Source organism: Arachis ipaensis, chromosome B06 (genome assembly GCF_000816755.2).
Source record: "Arachis ipaensis cultivar K30076 chromosome B06, Araip1.1, whole genome shotgun sequence".
Classification (NCBI taxonomy): Eukaryota; Viridiplantae; Streptophyta; class Magnoliopsida; order Fabales; family Fabaceae; genus Arachis; species Arachis ipaensis.
The window spans coordinates 11,530,066-11,543,769 of record NC_029790.2 but is presented as its reverse complement, the minus strand read 5'-3'; the positions used below and the strand labels follow the sequence as shown (position 1 = coordinate 11,543,769).

The window sequence follows — 13,704 nt, the reverse complement described above, 5'->3', positions numbered from 1 at the left end:
TTCTTCTTCCCAATTCTCCATAATCAATGAAATCTTCTGGCTGAAACATTGGAATCCAAGTAGCTTTTCCCTTCTTGAGTGCTTCTTCATCCTCATCAACCTTGTTATCCGTTTTGTCCTTATTGAAGAGGAGATCACGCGCCTCCTTCGTGCTTTTCACCAAGGCGAAGAACGTCTCCATCTTCTGCTCCTCATTTTCTTCTTTTTCTTCTTCTTCACTACTCTCCAATTTCCGCTTCCTTCTTTCTCCTTCCATCCTCATCAACACTACAATTTAGTCTCTCTCTATTTAATTTCCTTATATGGAGAAGACTAAGGGAGTACGAACCTTACTCTATATTATTGGGACAAGAAAAGATGCTCACAGAAAAGTAGTGACTAGAAAAAAAGAAGAATATGAAATTAATTAATAACTTGTTTGCCTCCATTATTTTCTCTAACCCTACATCATTATCGGCAGTGTGGCAATAGACAAGAGTGAAAGTGAAAGGAAATTACCAGATAAAGTAGACTGAAATTAAAATTTTGGCTTCAACAAACAATAAGGTATATTCTTAAATTTCGAAACCGACTAATGCAAATTAAAACCTTGCTACACAGTCAACAACTACTACGGGATGTGGGAAATTATTATTGCCTTCTAAGTTCAAAGAGACTGAATTTAAAGCGTGTTAGTTGACCAGCAAACGAGGTCAAGACCGCGTTCATTATGGTTCCAAGCACCATTAATGATTTGACAATAAGGCCCATGTGGCCGTGAAAACAGTAAGGGTACGATGGTAAATTGGAGCGAAAAATAGTAAAATACAAACATTGAGCATATAGTGTACTATATTTATATATGCCGCTTGCGTCATCCCATAACGTAATAATTCAACCAATATTGTGTCATATGGCTGCTTTATGACAAATGATGGGGCATCTTGTGGGGAAGGTGGATGATGGATCTATGGAAGGGGAGGAAGAATTATCGCTAACCATGTATGGGGATGGGTATATGACTATATGGACCATGGACCCCATAATTAAACAAATATCGGGGGGAAATAATAAGCCACCGTCAATTGGGATTTGGGTGTGTCCTAACTCATGTCCGAATAATACAACATCATCATCAGGCTTATGAAAATAGTTCATGTAATTATTAACGTACATGTGTACGTCAAAAATTATAATTTTATTCAATAAAATATATTCGCAACTTGGACTTTAATTGCCTGAATAGAGATTAGATGAGGCAACTTGGATTTTAGTGAAAAGCAAACAATTTTTTGTCTACCAACTGTTTTAGTGGACCAACTCGAGTTTAAGTGCGAGTAAAGCAAGCCAATCTCCACAATTTCTTAGATTAAATTAAAACCCCCCAATCACATACTTGATTCGAGTTGACTTGACTCGATCACATATTCTTTAAATTTGGTGTCAAATTCACTGAACTTGTCTTTTAAAATAAATATTAATTTTTAACTATTTTTAGTAAATTAGACAACTATATATAACCACCTTAACAATCACCACCTTCAATATTCGAATTAGAGAGTATCAGGTTCTAGATGGGAACTTTCTTTTGGTCACATTAAATTGGATTAAAAGAAATCCCGATCTAGAAACACTTGTTGAAAATTGCAATATCTGTGGTGGTATAAGCTGAGTACTGGAGAGCACTATAACCTTACTTTAATGGATGTTCCAAATTTTAAATTAACATATCTTTCAAGACTTACATAAGCTTTATCCACAAATCAAACCAAATCATAATAATATACGAGAATTGAGGAATGGAATATGATTTGCACGCGTCCATAATTTGTCCAAGCAAAGCGACCTCATCATCATTCTTGGATTCTTGATTGCTGTGCCTGTGGTCCCATAAACATGAAAATAAAATAACAGAAAACACGAGTAAGTTTTAGTCCTCCACCCAACGAACACCATGCTTAGCCCAGAGGTAGTATGCTCCAACAGGACCACGACCCCCCAATTCATAAAGCTCCAGTGACATGTTGTCCTTGTCCATCTCATTCAGAATTGGACTTATAATGTTCCACGCAGCTGCCAGTTCATCACTTCTCATAAAGAGATGGTTATCGCCATCAATGACATCAAGCAGAAGATGCTCATATGAATCCGGCACCTCCATGTTATACCTTTTTAACATCAATGCATGTCAATTTCGTCAGACTCTAGAGACTCAACAGTTCTTGCATTATAATCTAATATCAACTGCTTACTTGTCCTTGTAGAGCAGATTCAACTCTGAAGAGTCCAATTGTAACCCCAGTCCTGGAATCTTGTTGTTAACTTTCACCAGGATAGCTTCATCGGGAACATCACGAAGAATGAGCTCATTCGCGGCGCGGTCGATATTATGCCCGATGGATTCGTCATAAACATTTCCTGGCACATGACGAAATTGAATCCGTATCTCCATTCTGCATAACAATATCTGATCTGGATCAGCATATAACTTATTCGAACCACTAATTTTTCAGACCTGTGTTACATAAGCACATTAATTATACTATTATTATTATAGTAGTTGTAATGGAATTCATGCATGCAAACATAAGAAAGTAGGGACAGACATAGTCTTGCCATTGAATTTAAAAAATCAATCATAGAATATATATCTGAACAAAAGTCACAAAAAAGATACAGATTTTTACTGGTGTTTGATGAGTCCAAAGCCTGTTTTAACCAAAAATGGCACGCCATCCCATCGTGCATTATCAATGTACATTGCAGCAGCAAAATAAGTGGGTGTCAGACCATTTACGCATACATCAACTTTGTCTTTGCTACTTGCTTTATACTGGCCAAGAATCACATCTCTAGGCTCCAATTTGCGAATTGACCTGAGTACCTTGACCTGAGAAGAAACCAGTCACTATCGCAGCAAGCTATGTTATGAAGTTTATAAACTATAATTGTACCTTTTCATTTCGAATATCTTCGCCATCGAGGCTTATTGGTGGTTCCATGGCAAGCAACGCAATTGTTTGAAGTACATGACTGTGAACAATATCACGGATAATCCCATAGCCACTAAAATACCTGCATGGGCAATAAGGACTATGCTGATGCCATGTCATAAAAAACTACTTGTGGAGGAAGAATTTCTGTTGCAATATTTAGAAAATCATGACATATTGATCATATTTACTTAAATGGCAAGACAACAACTATGATCACCTTCCAGGCTGCACACCCAACTCCTCTGATAAAATGATCTGCATATATTAATTAGATAATTTGATTACAAACATCAAACTGCACAAGAGAGAAATCAAGAAATTAAAGCATGTTAGTATTCAGACTAAAGAAGGGGGGCTGACCTGTATATTGTGTATGTAAGTACGGCTCCAGAGTGGCTCAAAGACTAGATTTGCAAACCTTAAAACTGTGAGATTTTCTATGAGATTCCTTCCCAGAAGATGATCAATCCTGAAAAGAAGACATGAAACAATCAATTTATGCAGCAATATTTCTGTGCGCATGATCTAATGGTCAAGCAGGGAGAGGGAGAATATATACACCTGTATATTTGCTTTTCCTCATACTTTGAAAGGAGAGATTGTGTCAACCTATAGGAAGAAAGTACATCGAAGCCAAATGGCTTCTCAATTATAATGCGATTCCATCCACTTTGGGTCTGAGCACTGCTAGCAAGACATGATGCAACATCCAAAAGTGCTTCTTGTGGCACGGAAAGGTAGAATATCCTGTTGGCTTTGGATCCTCCCTGAGGTAGATAATAAGCTGTAATATAATAAAATATCAAAGGGCATACAACTTACAAAACAAAGATCGTTGGGACCTATTTGAGAAGAGCTGAAGAACTTTCAAATATGCTGAAGACATTCATTCAGAGTTACCTCGATCTGCTCCATTCGGGCATTCAGCATGGACATCCCGTGTTTGTTGTCATACCCTCCATTAATATAATAAGTTCGGTTAAGGAAAGCATCCATCTTGTCCCCACAATTCTCTCTGAAAGTTTTTGTATTTCACATTAATGGAAAAGCTTGAATATCTTGTACTTATTGACTAATGACTAAGCAGCAAGCATAGGACAAGATGAATAACAAAATTCTCTGAGAAATTAAATGGACCAACTTAATTGCAACTTTGGAGTTGGTTAGCTCTTTTAGCAACTAAACGTTTACATGTAAAACTCAAATTCAAGGAGAATTTGTTTACTATAGGTTAGTGAATATTTCACAGACCATGACTAAGCATGAAATTTCCCGAGATGCCATATGTAAGATACAGTGATAAATATTTTATAAAATGAAAGTGAACCAGGACGTATTATGTAGTAATAATTAGGGAAGTGAGAACTGTGAGAACTAAATCATACTGATGATCAACTCGGCATGTTAATGTGGAGGCTATACAGAATCGCAGGTCCTCATCAGTCATATCCTTCCTTGAATACCCAAAAATTCCTACATTCTGCGATAAAGCAATGGAAATTTAAAAATTTAATATGTTAAAATTTTAAGAACAAAGCTAAAGATCCCGAAAGAAGTGGCATGACTTGTCATAAGTTGCAAGGGATGAAAGAAAAAGGTGTACCTGAGGAAGGAAGCCACTATAATAGAGAGCGAATAAAGCCGGAAAAATCTTCCCCCTTGCGAGCTCACCAGTGGCTCCTATGACGGCGATGCAAAGGGAGGGTCCTCCACTAACATCCATGGAAATGGAACTGACCTTATCTGTCACAAACTCAGCATGTGTGAAACACTGAAAAATTGCATAGAACCCTAAGCATATAAGCAAACTAACCATGAGGAATAACATGAGTGTGAGTAATTGAGGGTGAAGATCCTGTTTCCAAATTGTTCTTGAAGTGATGAATTCTATCTTGACTACCATTCGTTGACCTCTTATGCAGCTTAGCTGGTTGAATTTGAAAATTGAGCCTCTCCAGTATCCATAGTTTCAAACCACGAAACTTCCGACACAAATTACCATTTCTGACATTCAGTACGAGGCGATCACTTCCTGTAACTGAACCGAAGCTGCTTGATCCGCCCTGCAGCACATGCACAGTTACAACTACAACATTCATGCCATTTTTCAGTTTCCACACGAACAATTAATTAGAAATATTCTAAACTCACAGTGATTCGGTGAGCATGGCAGCAACGGTGGATTGGGATTGAGCATTCAGATAAGGCTACGGAGGCTGAAGAAAAAGACAGTGACATTCCTGCGACTTCTTTGATATCTGCTTTGACTAAACTAGTGTGTGTTTTCGGACATGTTGCGATCGGTGGTGGAGTAGGTGTTGACAGAGAACGTTTGCAATCGGAGCGCCAAGAAAAATTGGGCTTATTGGGCCAGCCCAATCAATATGCCAACTATTGGCCCAAATTTTGAATATTATTTTAGAACAGTGATATTCAACTTATTCGTCTATTTATATAAATATTAAAAATTTTGACACAAAAAAATCTTAAAAATTTAAAATTTGTTTTATATACACGGCAATTGAATGACCATCTTACAAGCAGTATATGAACGCTTAGGTTTACAGCGGTTCTGCTAGGATTTTTTGAGAGTCCTAAGGTGCATTCTCAATTCAAAATTTAAGAGTGTTTCTTTTAGAGGTCATGGCAGCTACTAATGATAGGAAGAGTACAACAGGACGTAGGAAAGTAGGAGATGATGAAGATGCCATTTATTTTGGAGAGAAGATTGTTGCGGAAAGTCTTCAATCATGCTTCAACAGTCTTATAGGTTGAATTCTGACAGATCAAAAGTTTAGTGTTGGGACACTTAAAGCAGCATTAGGATCAATTTGATCTCACCTAGAGGGCTTCAAAGTCATGGACCTAGATAACAATGTCTTTCAATTTTTCTTTATTCATGAAGTAGACATGATAAAGATTGAAGGAGGAATCCCATGGCTCTTTAAAAATTACATTATCAATATGAAGAGATGGAAGAAGGAGGACGAAGGAAATTAGGATGATTTGACTTGAGTTCTAATCTGGTTGCAGTTTTGGATATCCCAAAATACTATAAAATCGAGGAACTAAGTTGCACGATAGCAAAATTTTTTGGAGAGGTGATAGAAGTGGACTTCTTCGTAACGAGGGGCAGAGAAGCAAGAATCCTAAAAACTCAGGTGACTTTAGACGCTATTAAACCAATCAAAAGAGAACTAAAGATAACTGGGCCAAATAGGAAAGTTCTTGAATTAGCAGTGAAATATGAGAGGATCGACTGTTTTTGCAATTATTGTGGACACCTCGGCCATAAACAAGGGACGTGCAAAAAGATGTTACAAGATTCAGCCAATGGTGATTTAAAGGAAGAAAGGTGGGGTGTATGACTGAAGTAGAGCAAGGTGGGAGAAGAATAGCAGGAGAGAAACAGAACCTGAATCCAAACTGTCCAAAAGCTAATTCGCTGTTAAATGTCAAAATGCAGCGACCTACTCAGGTTAGTTTGTTGGGAGGATTTTCTAAATTATCGATGAATGCAGAGCAATTAGGAGCTGGCTCCACTGGAGAATCATTTAGAATTGCAAATGAAAATCATAATAATCTGGAGATAGGAGGTACGGAACGGAAGACAATAGGTGAAAGTTCATTACAAGAATTGAATGATAATGAAATTCTAACTATTACCTATAATGGTAGAAGTATGGAGGGACGGGTGGGGGATATGATAGAAGGAGGGAAGAACATTTTGTGTTTTGGACAGAACATTATTATTCTATTCTGCGAAAAGAAAAAGACTTCGTTGAAAAAGTTAGCTAGGAGAAAAGGAGGATCTTCGGGGGGGTAAATAGGGAGAAAAGAGAGGACTATTGGGAGTTGAGAAGGATAGTAGTGCAAAGAAACAATATAGGGCTAAGGAGTATAAAAGGCTGATGGGAGAGGGTGCCAACCTAAATTTGGCACCCCAAAGAATATGAAGATGGCCGTGTGAAACTATTGGAGTTTGGAGAAACTCCTGACAATTTACAACATATAAGAGATTAAAAATTTTCATTCCCCGAAGTATTATTCTTTTGTGAAACCAAAAATAATGCTTCGCAAGTGATAGATTGGTGTAGTGTTGAGTCTGCAGCGGAATTTTGACTTCTAATAGCTACAAAGTAATATGAAATTGAACACTACTCACAATAATGCACTCGCTATATAATTACTAAAGAGAAAAGGAAATAAAGTAAAATAATAATAATAATAATAATAATAATAATAATAATAATAATAATAATAATAATAATAATAATAATATGAAAAGAAGATGTGAATGTAGTTGTTATTGTTGATGATGATTGAATTGAAATTCTACAAACGTTTATATAGTGGTTATATGCTATAATTTCAACGGATAGAAATAAAACTTTTCTATAATAACTCTTAGCCTTCCTTTTCTTAGCATTCCTTTTCTTTCTCTCTTCCTCACAATTCTCCACCTCGTTTACAATTTGAAATCTACGCAAATTTTGGACGATCAAAGAATGGTATTCGTATTCGGTTGTATCATTTGACAATGACTGTCTAACATGGAACAATATTGAGCAATTTTAAATAGTGTTGGAACTTGTTTCCTGACACCACTTTAGTCAACATGTCAGCAGAATTTTCATCCGTGTGTACTTTTACAAGAGAAATGTCATCTTTCTCCATAACATCACGCACGAAGTGATATCTAATATCAATATGCTTAGTACGAGCATGATGAACCTGATTTTTAGCCAAATGAATTGCACTTTGACTATCACAATTCAGATCCACGCAATCTTGCTTCAACCCTAAATCATCTAGAAGACCTCTTAGCCACAATGCTTCTTTCACCCCTTCTGCTACTGCCATGTACTCAGCTTCTGTAGTAGATAGTGCCACTGTAGCTTGTAACATCGATCACCAACTAACTGGAGCACCTTGTATTTTATATACATAACCAGTCGTAGAACGTCTTCTATCTAGATCACCAGCATAATCAGAATCAACAAAGCCGCTGATTTGACATGATTTTCCACTAAAGCATAAACCTGTGTCAAGGTGCCCTTCAAGTATCTTAATATCCACTTGACTGCTTCCCAGTGTGCCTTATCCGGGTTTGCCATGAACCTGCTAACAACACTTACTGCCTGTGAAATATCTGGGCATGTACATACCATAGCATACATTAGGCTACCGACTGCACTAGTATAAGGTACATTTTCCATGTAAGCCTTATCCTCTGCTGTTGTGGGAGATTGTTTACCAGAGAGCCTAAAATGTGGAGCCAACGGCGTTACCACCGATTTAGCATTTTTCATTTCAAATCTTTCAATGACGCGCTCAATGTATCCTCTTTGGCTCAAGAACAATTTTTGGCTTGATCTCTCCCTTTTAATTTCCATGCCTAATATTTTTCGTGCAGCACCCAAGTCTTTTGTTTCAAATTCTTTACCAAGTTGAACCTTTAACATATCTATCTCTACCTTGCTCTTAGAGGCAATAAGCATGTCATCCACATACAATAGAAGATAGATATAATCACCTCCAGGAAGCTTACGAATGTATACACAACAATCATAATTACTTCTGAAAAAATCTTGTTTTAACATAAAGGAGTCAAATCGCTTATACCATTGCCGAGGAGATTGTTTCAATCCATATAGCGATTTCCTCAAGCGACATACCTGACTTTCTTTACCCTCAACCTTGAAACTCTCAGGTTGATACATGTAGATTTCTTCCTCTAAGTCACCGTACAAGAATGCAGTCTTCACGTCTAGTTGTTCCAACTCAAGATCACCATGAGCGACAAGACTTAAAAGCACCCGTATGGAAGTGTGTTTCACCACTAGAGAAAATATCTCATTGTAATCAACACCTTCTTTCTGTGCAAATCCCTTTGCTACTAACCTATCTTTGAATCTTGTACCATCTGACTTAGTAGGATCTTCTTTTCTTTTATACACCCACTTACAACCAATTGTAGTCTTTCCCACGGGCAATGGGACCACATCCCATGTCTTGTTCTTATGAAGAGATTGCATCTCTTCCTCCATAGCGACCAACCAACTCTCTCTCTATCTTTGATAGCATGTTTGAAGGTGACCGGCTAATCATCCTCCACTGAGAGTGCATAATCTACCAAGTTTAGCTGTCTATAATGTCTCAAAGGCTTGTCTGACCCGAACTTCTGAACAAATTTATAATTCCTCTTTGGCCTAGTAGATGCCAAAGAATCCTGCTGCTGCTGTTGTAATGCATGTGCATTTTCTCGCTGAATTTTCTCATGATCAAGTTCATCCTCTGCATCATCTCGAGTAGCATTAGGATGCTCCACTTGAACATTATTAGAGTCTATTTGTTGGTATTTAGACTCTATCTCCACCACTTGAGTATTTGAAGTTTTTCCAACATCACCATCATATGGCACCACATCTTTAGACAAAGCTACCATAGATCGTTCATCAAAGGTAACATCCCTGCTAATTACAAACTTAGAATCATTTACACTCCAAAGGTGATAGCCTTGAACCCCTATTGGATACCCCAAAAAGATTGCCTTCTTAGCTCTATCATCAAGCTTATTATCTTTGACATGATAATAGGCTGTGCATCCAAAGACTCTGAGTTTTTCATAATCTGCATGTTCCTCTGACCATACCTTATAAGGTGTGTCTCCATCTAGAGAAGAATGTGGGGATCGATTCACTATGTAGCAAGCTATAGCAACCGATTCTGTCCACCATTCTCTGCCTAACCCGGAATTAGAGCGTATACACCTTGCCTTCTCAAGTAGCGTACGATTCAGTCGTTCGGCGACTCCATTCTGTTGTGGTGTTTCTCTAACTGTCTAGTGTCTTGTAATGCCTTCTCGGTCACAGAACTCCTTGAAAGCCCCATTCGTATACTCTGTGCCATTATCAGATCGTAAAGTTTTCAGCTTCCTACCTGTTCGGTTTTCAACCATTGCTCTCCATCGCTTAAAAGTATCGAATACCTCATTCTTATGTTTGAGGAAGTAAATCCAAACATACCTGGAATAATCATCAACAAAAGTAACAAAATACCTGGAACCACCCTTGGAAGTAACTTTAGCCGGGCCCCAAATATCAGTATGCACGTAGTCTAACAACCCTCTTCTTTTATGCTTGCTTGTAGAAAACTTCACCCTATGTGCCTTTCCATACACACAATGCTCACAAAATTTCATTTGTGGTTTCTTCATATTCTTCAGCAAACCTTGTCCACAAAGCAATGATAGACCTTTCTCTGACATATGTCCAAGCTGCATGTGTCATATTCTCGTGCAATCTGTTTGATCTCTACTTCCACCGATTCCAACTGCTAACTCACCTATAACCGTTGTCTCCAAAAGAGAATAAAGATTACCGTGATGAACTCCTTTCATCACTACCAAAGAACCATGAACAACTTTCAGTACCCTATTTTCCGCAACTATTTTGCAACCATTTTTCTCCAACAAACCTATGGAGATCAGATTTTTTCGCAAGTCTGGAATATATCTCACATCCTTTAAGGTTCTTACGACACCATCATGCATCTTGATTCTTACAGTACACAACCCCACAGTTTTACAAGCATGATCATTGCCCATTAAAACTGTGCCACCATTTATGCTTTCATAGGTAGTAAACCACTTCCTATTTGGACACATATGGTGAGAGGCTCCTGAATCAAGAATCCACTTATTGAAGATTTCATAAGATTGTTCTGTCACAGAGTAACAATCTTCCTCATCATTTGAGACGTAGCTTGCTTCTTGCTTTTCTTTTGGGTTGTCGTTGTTCTGTTTCTTGAAAGTTTTCTTCTTATTTGGACAATTTGCTTTGAAATGTCCAGCCTCACTACATTTAAAGCATGTTCTCTCCGCGTGAGGTCTAGATTTTGGCCTAGACTTTCCACACTTATTACCTTTTTCCTCTTTCATTAGTTCTTCCTCTAGCCGCGAACAATCCTTGTGCTTGATCATTATACTCTCTTCCATTTGAAGATGACATTACACTTGTAGCAACCTTACGTAGATCATCCGCTAAAAGTGATGCCCTCGTCTCATCCATGGTCAGAGTGTCACCCACCAGCATCAATGTCTGCACCAGATTTTCATAGGACTTCGATAATGAAAGTAACAATATGAGTGCTTGGTCTTCATCATCAACCTTCACATCTATATCCTTTAAGTTTGATATGATCCTGTCAAACTTATTGATATATTCTCGGATTGAGGTGCCTTTCTCCATCTTGTATGTATACAATTTGGATTTTAAGTAGATCATATTAGTTAGAGTCTTCGTCATGAAGTTACTCTCTAACTTTAACCAAACGCCTGCTGCAGTTACTTCTTCATTTACCAAAAAAGCAACATCCCTCTCAAGGCATAAGATTATTGCAGCCCGCGCCTCAAGATCTAATTCTTCCCAATCCTCATCTTTCATTTCCTCCGGCTTTTTCTCTTTTCCTGCCAGTGCCTTGTGTAATTTTTGTGATATAAGCAGATTTTTCATCTGCATCCTCCAATAGGAAAAATCATTTTTCCCATTGAACTTCTCGATTTCATATTTGCCTACTTTGACATTACTACTAGTAGAAGCCATTATATTCAAAATTAAATTTTACCACTCAAATAATGAATAATATAACGTTGGCTCTTGATACCAATTGTTGAGTCTGCAGCAGAATTTTGACTTCTAATAGCTACAAAGTAATATGAAATTGAACACTACTCACAATAATGCACTCGCTATATAATTACTAAAGAGAAAAGGAAATAAAATAAAATAATAATAATAATATGAAAAGAAGATGTGAATGTAGTTGTTATTGTTGATGATGATTGAATTAAAATTCTACAAACGTTTATATAGTGGTTATATGCTATAATTTCAACGGATAGAAATAAAACTTTCCTATAATAACTCTTAACCTTCCTTTTCTTTCTCTCTCCCTCACATGTAGAAATGTGGGTTTCGAAAAGGTATATTGTGTAGAGCTTCAAAGTTTAGCGAAAGGTTTAACTTTACAGTCCTAAAAATAGAGGACTTTTACATTCAATTCGGATAGGAAGACAGAATTCAGATGAAGCAATGGTGTGTTATTGCAGTTCATCTCCACAGTGATAAAAGAATTAGAGGCAGTCAATATTCTGCTATTCTAAATATCATTGAATTGACTGGTCCACTTTACATGATAATGGAGGATTTCAATGCAATTATCGCATACCATAAAAAGGAGGAGGGAAGAATGAAAGCAACATCCTCAATTGATGGGTTCAATATTTTTATTAATGCGGGAGGTTTAGTGGATTTAGGGTACAAAGGAAGCAAGTTTACTTAGTTGAACAGACACTATGATGACACATTAATAAAGAAGAGATTAGACAGGATGTTTGCCATCCATTATTGACATTTGGAATATCCAAATGCTGCTGTCATATATTTGGAGGATCACGGTTTAGACCACTGCCCTTTATTTCTTACCTCAGATTTAGAGCAAAAGAGGAAGAAGAGGAGGTTTCAATTTTAAAAAAGATGGTTTCAAAATGAAAATATTACAAGTGTTGTTACGGAAATTTGGAAAGAAATAGTGGTAAGTTCTCCTATGTTTGTATTGCATACTAAATTGAAGAGGTGTAGACACCGGATAGTAGAATGGATGAAATAAGACACTAGCAGCTCATAAAAACGTATTCGAGAACTGCAAGTAAAGATAGAACAAGAAAAAAATAAGACTGACTAGACCAATGGTGTTACCATTCGGTCAATACAGGAGGAAATGGAGGCAATTGTGGAGGAAGAGAGGTATTGGAAGGAAAATTCTAGAGTATAATGGTTGAAATAGGGTGATAAAAACACTAAATTTTTTCACACCAAAACTCAAATCCGTAATAGAAATAACAAGTTGCAGAAGCTGGAGGATGGAAATGGAGGGTTCAGATCGGATGCACAAGGAATTGGAGATATTGCTCAATAATTTTTTCAAGGCATTTTTACCTCTTTAAATCCGAAAGATCCTAATACTGAAATTGACTCAATTACTCAAGATTTTTTAGAGCATAAACAGAATTTTGACAAGACCAATGGAAGACAAAGAGATAAAAAAAAGTAGTTTTTTTTCATTAATCCATTTTCAGCTCTGGTCTCTAGGGAATGATGGGTTCAATCCTAAATTTTATCAGCTTTTTTAGCATGTGGTTAAAGACGATGATATAAAAACTGTCACTAGTGTATTTACTGGAGGAATGATTTTAAAGTCTTTCAACCACCCCCATATTTGCTTAATTCCACAAGTGAAAGGTGCTTCTATTATGTTACGAAAAAGTATGTTACAGGTCAGACCTATTAGCCTGAATTCAGTCTTTTATAAAATTATTTCAAAAACTCTTAAACATTAAATGTAATTTATTATGGATTCTATTATTAGTGATAATCAGAGTGTTTTTATTAGAGGTAGATTGATTAGTGATAATATTTTAATTACTCACGAGTTTATACATTTTTTGAAGAATAAGAAGTACGATGGCTCTGAATTGATTCTAAAAGTAGATATAAATAAGACATATGGTAGAATCGAGTGAAATTTTTTGTGAAAAATTATGAAGCAGATTAGCTTCTATGATAAATGAATTAAATGGTTGAAAAAATGTGTTTCTATTGTATCGTATTTTATTATTGTAAAAGTTTTTAATGGTAAAAATTTCAAATTCCTCTCGTTGCAGCTT

At 36.8% G+C, this 13,704-nt stretch overlaps 2 protein-coding genes across 2 annotated transcripts in view; both read right to left on the bottom strand.

The window, feature by feature from the left end:
* LOC107646532 overlaps nt 1-699 on the bottom strand; it is a 1,243-nt gene extending 544 nt beyond the window's left edge. Inside the window, exon 1 of the mRNA XM_016350715.2 lies at nt 5-699. Within this exon, the coding sequence (XP_016206201.1) occupies nt 5-262 (258 nt within the window). The 5' untranslated portion in view covers nt 263-699. The remainder of the gene's footprint in view (nt 1-4) is intronic.
* LOC107645966 (glucose-6-phosphate 1-dehydrogenase 4, chloroplastic) lies at nt 1,553-5,305 on the bottom strand. Its single transcript, XM_016350130.2, has 12 exons — nt 5,127-5,305; nt 4,789-5,038; nt 4,579-4,718; nt 4,361-4,455; nt 3,876-3,990; nt 3,537-3,742; nt 3,336-3,444; nt 3,193-3,230; nt 2,934-3,054; nt 2,667-2,869; nt 2,232-2,432; nt 1,553-2,147 (listed from the first exon to the last, which is right to left on the bottom strand). The coding sequence occupies exons 1-12, from the start codon at nt 5,211-5,213 to the stop codon at nt 1,910-1,912; spliced, it is 1,803 nt and encodes a 600-aa protein (XP_016205616.1). The 5' UTR covers nt 5,214-5,305; the 3' UTR covers nt 1,553-1,909.